General features: G+C 39.5%; 1 protein-coding gene across 1 annotated transcript; it reads left to right on the forward strand.

The window, feature by feature from the left end:
- Positions 1-180: 180 nt before the first annotated feature.
- Positions 181-8,731, forward strand: ddx51 (DEAD (Asp-Glu-Ala-Asp) box polypeptide 51). Its single transcript, XM_071528441.1, has 16 exons — positions 181-400; positions 604-980; positions 1,799-1,980; positions 2,152-2,302; positions 2,413-2,558; positions 2,969-3,040; positions 3,139-3,245; positions 3,833-3,941; positions 4,098-4,243; positions 5,160-5,349; positions 5,943-6,058; positions 6,176-6,292; positions 6,620-6,721; positions 6,961-7,024; positions 7,185-7,319; positions 8,255-8,731. Exons 1-16 carry the CDS (start codon positions 378-380, stop codon positions 8,270-8,272), a joined length of 2,055 nt encoding a protein of 684 aa, XP_071384542.1. The 5' UTR covers positions 181-377; the 3' UTR covers positions 8,273-8,731.
- Positions 8,732-9,687: the final 956 nt, after the last annotated feature.

The following is a 9,687-nucleotide window of genomic DNA, read 5'->3' on the forward strand; positions in this document are numbered from 1 at the left end:
CGATTATGCTTAATTAGTCTGTTTCGATAAATGCTTTGGTATCTTATATGTTGATAAATAGCTCCAAAACGATAGCTAATTTGTTTATTTTGAAATTGTAGCATTTTGCTGATGCGGCCGCGTCCTAACTGAAAACGGCGACTGACGTCATCTCTGCGCGCCCTATGCGGGTATGGAAAACACATGAGAAAGTGGCTGTTTTTGAAATATAGCAGAAACTTACTTTATCCAGCATTAAGGAAGGATTCAATCAGATTACAAACCTGGACCATGTTTAGCTGATAAGTTGTGTGAATATTTTTTCTCCACATTCCCCATGCAGGATACTTGAAAAGACAAAAAAAATAACTTTTTAGGACATAAATCTTCCTATTAAAATGTCTCTGTTTCTTGTGAACAGGTAGGCTTGTGTTATTCTTTTCGTTTGACATTTATTGCCTCTTATTTGTATGAATGAAACTGAAATTGTTGGTGTCTCACTCAGTCATGACATATTATTATGATATAGCTACCACAAGGTAGCCACTTATTCCTGAAAGAGAGACTGTCTGTGGCTCCATTCACTTGAGCGTCTGTAATATGTGATTTCTTTCATGTTCACAGATACCTTGGAGACGAAGATGAGAGTGTCTCAAACAAAGAGTCTCGGTCCAAGGTTTTACTGGCTAAGCTGCAGCAGAAGGCAAAAGAGAAGGAGAAACAGAGTCTGACAGGCCTTGAAGAACAGCTGCCTAAAGCACAGACAGAGAAACAGAATGTCAAAAAGAAAAGGAAAGCTGAAAAGGACAGCAGTCAAGAGCCCCAGCACTCAAAGAAGAGGAAATCGGAAGTAACGAAAGTAAAGAAAAGTAAAGACAGTAAAGAAGTAACAGTGCCTTTGCAGGTTTCTGACACTGTCAACCAGGAAGAGCTTGCCGAGGAGAAAAAGAAGAAGACGAAGAAAGGTGCAAAAGAGAAACAGAAGAAGAATGATCAATCAGGTGTGCGCTTGTTTTCACATATACTTAAATAGTTACACTTACATATAGCCTGAGCAAAATTATTTAAATGCTACAACTCACATAACAGATCCTTATGTTGTTCCTTTGGTGGAGGACAATTCAGTCAGTGTTTTTGAAGATGATTAATTTATTCCAAAAGCTGTAAATCAGAGAACCGATGGTCTAAAATCTGATTATGTTGATAATCGTGATTATTTTGCTAGACATTATGATCATAATCATTAATCACAATTATCGTCTTGAGGATTTAAGGAACAAAATTATTTTAGTGCACTTTTGGCATCTTATATCAGCATCTTGACTATTTTCAACAACAGTGAACATTCTAAAAGAAATCAAATCTTTCAATATTGCAATATTAATACATTGAATAATACAGTATTAATCAGATGATCCCAGGTGATCAGCTGTTGCTGTTGTGTTGTGGGTCTAACACACCTATTTAGTGTCTCTGGTGTTCTGGTGCTTAACATTAGTGTGCTTCACAATAGCTGGTGAAGTTTTGTTAAGTTAGAAGCAAAACATGATCCAGCACCAGTTATCTAGTTCACAATCTATACTGACTGGAGCATGCTAAGAATAAAGCAGCAAACCATCAGTAATGAACCAAAGACACTAGATAGGTGCATAAGACCCAGCAATGAAAAGGTTACTGTTAAAATGTAGGATTATTATGGATTACTTATAACCTGTTTAAAACTGTTATGTAACTAATATAACATACATACAACACAAATATAACACACTGCGTGTCTCATGCTGTTCAATTTGTCTTTGATGCTCTCTTGGTATTTTAGGCGGTTTAGTAAAACTTCTTCCAGACACTCCTGCGACTGGAGGAGATGGACAGGCGGACACAGGAGGAGAAGAAGAAGAAGTGGAGGCAGAAGACAACAGAACAAAACAGGATGCAGGGAAAACCTCTGCTCAGACCGGTTTCACAATCCTTGGAGGATTTGAGAATAAACCAGTCCAAAAGGTAAAGTGACCTGGCTGGAAGTATCACTCATTCCTCTGCATGGGTTTGAATCCCAGACTAAGTTGTTGGACTTTTCTCTAAATTGAGCGTCTGAGAAACTAACAGGATGATTACTGTAAAAGAATAAAAGCATACTTAGCACGTATTGTCCGTATATTCTTCCGTTCCCAGGTGCACAGAGTCCTGCCTCAGTGGCTCGCTCAGCCTGATGTGATTCACAGAGACATTAAAAGCAACCTGATCCCCATCTCTGAAGTCCAAGGAATTTCTGCTCGGCTTGTGAAGAAGCTAGAAAATAATGGAATCCAACACTTCTTTCCAGGTGAGGACACAGATTAAGGTTGAATTCATTTTCATATTGAATGTATGGCTTAACGAGTTCATTAGGACATGTCAAAATTGTGAAGAACATTGTGTTGTTTTTGTGTGCAGTGCAAGCAGAGGTCATCCCGGCCATCTTGGAAAGTGCAAACCAAGGGCTGCTGATTGGACGAGGAGGCTACAAGCCCAGAGATGTTTGTGTGTCTGCGCCAACTGGCAGCGGCAAGACTCTTGCGTTCGTCATACCTGTCATACAGGTGAACCACCGGAAGCAAAAAATCAAACCTACCTCAGAATTCACTCAGAATTGTAGTCCTATCTATATAGATTTTGGATAGCAACATGATCAGCTGTCTCTCAAAGCCATAAATAAGAGAGCCAAGCATCTAAAATGTTATATCAGCAAGTGGCAAAACTGACAGAGTGATTTGTTTGAGTTTTACTTCCAACTGAGTGTCAGTTTATTGTTTTTCTATCGGATATCAACTGAAAACCTGCACCTATCTTCATAAAATCGCCCTTCAGTTTCATTGTGTCTCAAAATTCAGCCTTCCATTCATTGTCAATAGAACAATTCAAGGACTTTTCACTTGGCTCTGTTGTTTCTGTCTTTGGGAGAGTCTTGCTCATGATATATGATGTGTTACCTCTACTCCATTATGATTAGGCGCTGATGGAGCGGGTTGTGTGTGAAGTCCGGGCTTTGGCTGTGTTGCCAACCAAAGAGCTGGCCCAGCAGGTAACTGAGCTTCAAAAACTAAATCTGCACAAAGACTTAAATCCATGTTTGGCTGCTCCAGAGAGTTTAAAGCTTGGCTGACATGTTCCTCCATACAGATTTACAAAGTTTTCACATCGTACTCTGAGGGAACCACTCTGAAAGTCGTCATGCTGTCTGGTCAGAAGTCTTTTGCTGCAGAGCAGGCTTCACTCTCGGAAAATAGGTGAGTATGAAAATAAAAGCATGACTTTAAAAAGCATGGAACAGTAACCGGGGAGCTCTTCATGAGATATGAGGACTACTGTTGCCTTCAGCATTACTATAAAATCTAATTTTGTAAAAGCTTCTTTGGGTGTAAATGTTCAAATATATCCCTTTATTTCACAATGTGTTTGCTTGGTGGTTATTTGGATTCTACTTGTTCATGTTAACAAATATTGATTGAATTTTTCAAGAATATTTGAATACTATACCATACAAAAAGAAAAAAAACATCATCACAAGACAAACAGGACATCACATTAATGTCATAATGTGATGTCCTGTTTGTCTTGTGATGATGTTTCTTTTCTTTTTGTTTGTCATTTGCCACTGATGATTGTACAGAACAAATTTCCTAACGGACAAATAAAGATTTATTCATTCATTCATACCAAGTGAATTAGAATTTCCCAAGTAAGAGTGTCCAAAAAATGCTTCCATTGCATACATTATAGTTATGCTAGTTATCCATCACACTGGAAAAGGAAAAACTCACTTGGCCTTTTTATTTACAGTATTTCTGTGTTTATTTGGTTGTTGTTTTTTCAGAGGGGGCATGAGACGCAGTCTAGCAGACATCGTTGTGGCCACCCCAGGGCGACTGGTTGATCACATCAACAAGAATTCAGGCTTATGTCTGGAACACCTCAGATTTCTTGTGAGTTCTTAAAACCAATATGTCTTAAACTAATCTAGAAAAATCCAGCAGATAGATCATAACGACAGCATCAAAGTCAAACAAGTGTCTGCCACCTACCATTTGTGTACACTGTCAAAATATATTCTTGTTTCAGCTGTTAACTTAACTTCACAGATTATTGATGAGGCTGACCGGATGATTGACAGCATGCATCAGTCTTGGCTCAGTCAGGTAACCAAGGCGGTGTACAGATCAGGAAGTGGACCTGAAGCCGTGTCTGTCTTCAGGAGGACAGAGCCGGCGTGCGTCACCGCAGCCAGGTGGGTCGATCTGTCAGCTGAACCCTCAGGGTCTCACAGACAGGAAAACACTGTCTTTTCAGATGATAGTGGTAAAAACACAGGATTCAGAGGGATGTGTTTTTTCTAGATTTTTCCTGAGTTTTATTTTAACTTCATTCACACCAAGCATGTTTGGAGCAGTTTATTCAAACTCTGGACCATTCACTCCTTTAGTTTTGTTTGTTTGTCCAGGTGAAAACAATGCAATTTGATTTCTGCACCAATAACCACACTGAGATGCCTGAAAATGCAGATTTCAGTCCTTTTCCATGTGAACTGCAGTGCATCAACTACATAAAACGACCCAAAAACATGCGGTTTTATGGGTATAAGGAGACAGATGTTAACATCTGGTAGCCAGCAGTGCATGCATGGAAAGCGTAGCATAACAAAATGAACTGGGGGCAAACCATCATCTGAACTGATGCTCATATTCATCTTTTTCTTCATGTGTTTTTACCTGTCATGAACACCACAGAAGGTCAATTACAGCAAAGAGTGCAGACAAGTCCATCATGCTTAGCTGAAGTTACAAAAACTGGAATCAGATTTATTTTCACTCCCTCTGCCACCAAAATCTCTAACCTGGTGGGATGACAGGTCACCAAAACTCTGTCCAATAAACAAGCTACTTGTGAGTCCATATGACTTCTGTTTCCAAGCTGTGGTTCACTTGTAATTGGGCAGTGTGAACCTAAACGAACCAAATACAAAAATGCATCTTAGTAAACCTTTCCACTATGGTTCAGAGTCAGAAAAAAGAAAACGAACTATAGGAGTGATCGTGCCCTAAACGTTGTAGTCAGTCAAATCAAATGCAAATGAACATTTTTGTGCCTTGAAAACTGACGCCCCTGCATCAGTAACCACGTGTCGTTCCGTCGCCCCTCTGCAGCCTGTCTCCACCCCAGATGCCCCTGCAGAAGCTCCTGTTTTCCGCCACGCTCACCCAGAACCCCGAGAAGCTGCAGCAGCTCGGCCTTCACCAGCCCAGACTCTTCAGCTCGGTCCACAGTCGCTCCGACACCTCAGCAGCACCTGGCTCCCAGACACAAGACCGCTTCAACTTCCCTGAAGGACTGACGGTAAGACCTGGCCATGAGGAAGAGCACAGGCACACATGGGAAAGTAGAGAAATATGGAGCTGTGAATGACAGTGAAAAAGATGTCTTTTTTTTAATGCTGTCTACTCAAAAGGATTTCTTTACTTTGTGAATTACTAGGGATGGGACAATATATCGAAATTCATTTTAGCGCAATACAAAAATGTGACAATACACATCGTGGGGCAGAAAAATGAATCACCATGTTAGCTCCATTTTATTCTGCTGCAGTAATCACAAATGAGACGACCTGCCCATCACAGTTTCACAAGCTCTCCATCCAAATTATATGATTTGCACTTTGTAATGACATTTTTAAATTGTTGTTTACATTCTAACGAGCCAATGCCATCGCTAGAAAGATTTGTGGCTCAGAAATGAACATAATCAGACACACAGTCAGACTTTGATGTCACTGAACTTTTATTTATTACATCATATTGTGTTTGTATTGAATCGTGAACCCCATATCGCTTATCGAATCGCATCGTGAGATATGCATATTGTCCCATCCCTATGACTTGCTGCACCTCACAAGCATGACAGTTTTTGAATGTGTGGATTGTCTTCTGCAGGAGTATTATGTGCCATGCACGCTGAGCAAAAAGCCCCTCCTCATCCTCCACTTCATCCTGCGCATGAAGTTCAGCCCCATCCTGTGTTTCACCAACTCCAGGGAGGCTGCACACAGGTCGGCTAAAACAACACTCTGCTTAGGACCCATTATATTCAGTTTCCTGTTCATGTGTCAGCTGCCAGGCTCATGTGTATGTTTCATTAACTCGGTCGTACTGTTTTGTTTCTGCAGGCTGTACCTGCTGGTGCAGCTCTTCGGTGGAGTGCAGGCCGCCGAGTTCTCCTCCCGACTCTCCCCTAGTGAGAGAAAGAAGACGCTGAAGGATTTTGAACAGGGAAAGATCCAGCTGTGAGTGTGTGTGTGTGTGTGTTTGTGTGCGTGTGTACGTGTGTGTCCACCATCTCTAGCATTATTTGCCTTGAGGATCTGCACCAGCATTCACGCTTTATTGCCAAGCTGTGAATATAAATAAGTTGTATATCTAATAATAATTCAAATATGGCCCTGGACACTGAATAAAATAATATTACCTGGGGCCATTTTGCCATATTTAGATAAGTTAGATGTTGATTTGTGTCCAAAGCATCCAATACTTGTAGTTAGTCATTCATAAATTGCTACAGCGGTGTGTGATCTTAAAGGGAAAATGTATCAAAATGACATATCGTCTTAAAGGTTGATCAGCACTGACGCTGCTGCCAGAGGCATCGACATCAACGGGGTCAAATGTGTCGTGAATTACGACGCACCGCAGTACATCAGGACGTATATACACAGGTAAACCGTCCACTCACCACATTATTTACTCCAAAACACATTTACATGACTGTCATCTTAGTGTTTTTAAGACGCTAGAGGTTTTAAAAAGGATGATTTTTGTTTTTCCTTTCAAAATTAGCATTTCTCCAAAAACTAGTGGTAGAGAGCGGGGTGTTGGGTGATGCAGGAAATTGAACAATCCTCCATATTGTCTAGTGCAGCTCCATCTTATTGTGTTTTTACCTGTTTTGGTACAGGGTCGGAAGAACAGCAAGGGCCGGGAAAACGGGTCTGGCCTTCACCTTTCTGTTGGGAGTACAGGTGAAACATTCCCACATTTCTCATCTTTAAATTACAGCCGTTCAGTATGTGTGCAGTATGTGTCTGTATGGGTGAGAGAGAGAGAGAGAGAGAGAGAGAGAGAGAGAGACTCATGTAGATAAATGTATGAACTAAACAACTTTGTGTTGCGTGTCCACAGGAGAAGAACTTCCTGCAGATGGTGGTGGAGGCAGGCAGCCCCGGGATCAATAAGCAGATCGTGAAGCCGGAAAACCTGAAGACTATGGAAGCCCGCTATGAACAAACACTGCAAGAGCTGGCCAACGTCATCAAGGTACCGACAGGATCTTCTTTTCAATGCATTTCTGTCTGTAAGGTTTACTGTAAAACTCATAGTGGAATTTGGTGAAACAGACTCATCTTTAATCATTAACTCAATTTCACCTTACAGTTTCTAGTTATAAGCTTTATAACTTCTAATCATGAGTTCAAAAAGTACAATTATGAGTTGAAAGAATATCTTACCAAGCATGTGCTGAACTGATCATATAACAGTTAAGTAAGTTTAAGCATGGAGAATATAGGCTATAATATAACATAGTACGGGTATTACTGCTTACCAGTGGTGGAAGAAGTACTGAGATCTTTTAAGTAAAAGTAGCAATACAACAATGTAAAGATACTCCATTACAAGTAAAAGTCCTGCATTCAAAATCTTACTTAAGTAAAAGTACATAAGTATTGGCAGCAAAATGTACTTACAGTATCAAAGTAAACATACTCATTATGCAAACTGTCCCCATTTAGAGAGTTATATTTTTCATAAATTATTGGAATATTAATACTGATTTATTGACATACATGTACATGTAAGCAGCATTTTAAAGTTGTCAATGTGAAGCTAATCTTTAAACAATTTAGCTATACTTTTGGGTAGTCTAATCTATAACAATGCTATTTTATAGTTATTTTATAGAGACAATCAAATGTTTTAAATAGAAAATATTGATCTGAAAAGTAACTAGTAAATATAGCTGTGAAATAAATGTAATGGAGTAAAAAGTACAATACTTCCCTCTAAAATGTAGTGGAGTATAAGTACAAAGCAGCATAAAATGGAAATACTCAAGTAAAGTACAAGTACCTCAAAATTGTACTTAAGTACAGTACTTGAGTAAATGTACTTAGTTACTTTCCAACACTGCTGCTTACCCACAAATACATAGTTACTTTATATCCCCCCCTCAATCATGTCGTTTCTCTCCACAGGATGAAAAAGCCAAGTAAAGGACTCTCTGTGATGAAGCAATCCAACACTGACATCATCATGTGTGTCTGATGTAGTTTATTTTGAGATTTTTTCAGCTGTATTTGAAGTCATTTATGTTGGCCAATAAAATGAATGTATAAGATAATATAAGAGAAAGACCTGAAAGTTCATAGGTCACAACTTGGGAAGAAGTTTGGTCACCCTTCAGTGGAAGCTATGACCTGTTGATCCAGAGCAGGTGAAGAGGTAAAACTTTGGTACAGTGTCCTTTTATGTAGATCATGGCTGATCCAGCTGTCAAGCCACATGAAGAAAGGTGGAATAAGAAAGTAAGGCGATGTTGCCTTCAAAATTAAAGCATGAAACTGGTCATTCCTGAAAAAGTATAATTGTTTGTAGGAATGTACAGCGTAAAAAACGGGTCAGAATATTGTGGAGACATTGCAATAAATATGGAGTGAAACTTGGGATATAAATGGAGCTCCCATTCTACAGTATTTAGCTACAATTGGGGCATTGAAAAATAAAGGCATCTTCGGACCTGACTTGAATCTAATTTGAACAACACAAATACATGCAGTGAAAAGGACATCTTTGCTAAAAACAAAAAAACAAACACATTTTATTTTCATTAACTACAGAGTCCCATTTGAATGCGTTCTTTATTTACACTTCTGTATTTGATTACTCCTTATTCCAACTACAAAAACGTTGGAACACATTCGGTTTTACTTTGAAGGTTCTAACCGGAAATCTTATTTATTCTATCTAACTTGACGCTCAGCGCTGAGGGCGGGGGAAATTATAAATATTCCTTACTGACTTTACATATCGTTGACACACATGCGCCGTCGTGTACTTCCGATGCAAAAATAAAACTACAAACGTCCCCAAAGCGTTTAGTTCTCGCTTAGTTATCTTTAATATTATCTTTGGAAACAGCACCGACACCGGAACTCGTCATAACTTTCACCAGCTGCGTGGATCTTTGTTTTCTACCTAAAAAGTTGAGTATAAACCAAGTTCTGCGCACTTATGGAAAACTTTTTAGCTATTCTTAATCATAATTAGAGACGAGAAAAGTTTTTGTGTTCAACGGTTTTGTAGATACAGCCATTTCCGACTTTTTTTTTGTCTTGAGTGGAAACCAACCAACCGGCTTGAAATTCAAACTGAAGGATGCGTGGTCCGTGTCACTAGTCTCGGCTATTTTGCTGTTGAATTATTTTATTTATTTCCAACATCAAACCAGAGGCTGTTCTTCACATCTCTGAAACGCTGTCATCTTTGTGTGTGTACACTTTTGTGTCGCATTTTGCAACAACAGGTGGGTGTGCTTGCTGTTTTAGCAGGGCGAGGCTCCGGCTAATCCATGGAGCAGAGAGTTAATTGAGGAATAATCTTTACCTAGTACACACTATTATTAGCTGTG

Source organism: Centroberyx affinis, unplaced genomic scaffold (genome assembly GCF_046629955.1).
Source record: "Centroberyx affinis isolate AG114_WGS23_722 - 3 ecotype Tasmania unplaced genomic scaffold, CSIRO-AGI_Caff_v1 ptg001676l_1, whole genome shotgun sequence".
Lineage (NCBI taxonomy): Eukaryota > Metazoa > Chordata > Actinopteri > Beryciformes > Berycidae > Centroberyx > Centroberyx affinis.

Bases quoted from the DNA above. Each gene is read 5' to 3' on its own strand.
- ddx51 (XM_071528441.1), top strand. From the start codon at position 378: ATGTCTCTGTTTCTTGTGAACAG. The intron at 3,246-3,832 runs GTGAGTATGAAA...TTGTTTTTTCAG, and splicing joins GCTTCACTCTCGGAAAATAG to AGGGGGCATGAGACGCAGTC. The intron at 7,025-7,184 runs GTGAAACATTCC...GCGTGTCCACAG, and splicing joins CCTTTCTGTTGGGAGTACAG to GAGAAGAACTTCCTGCAGAT.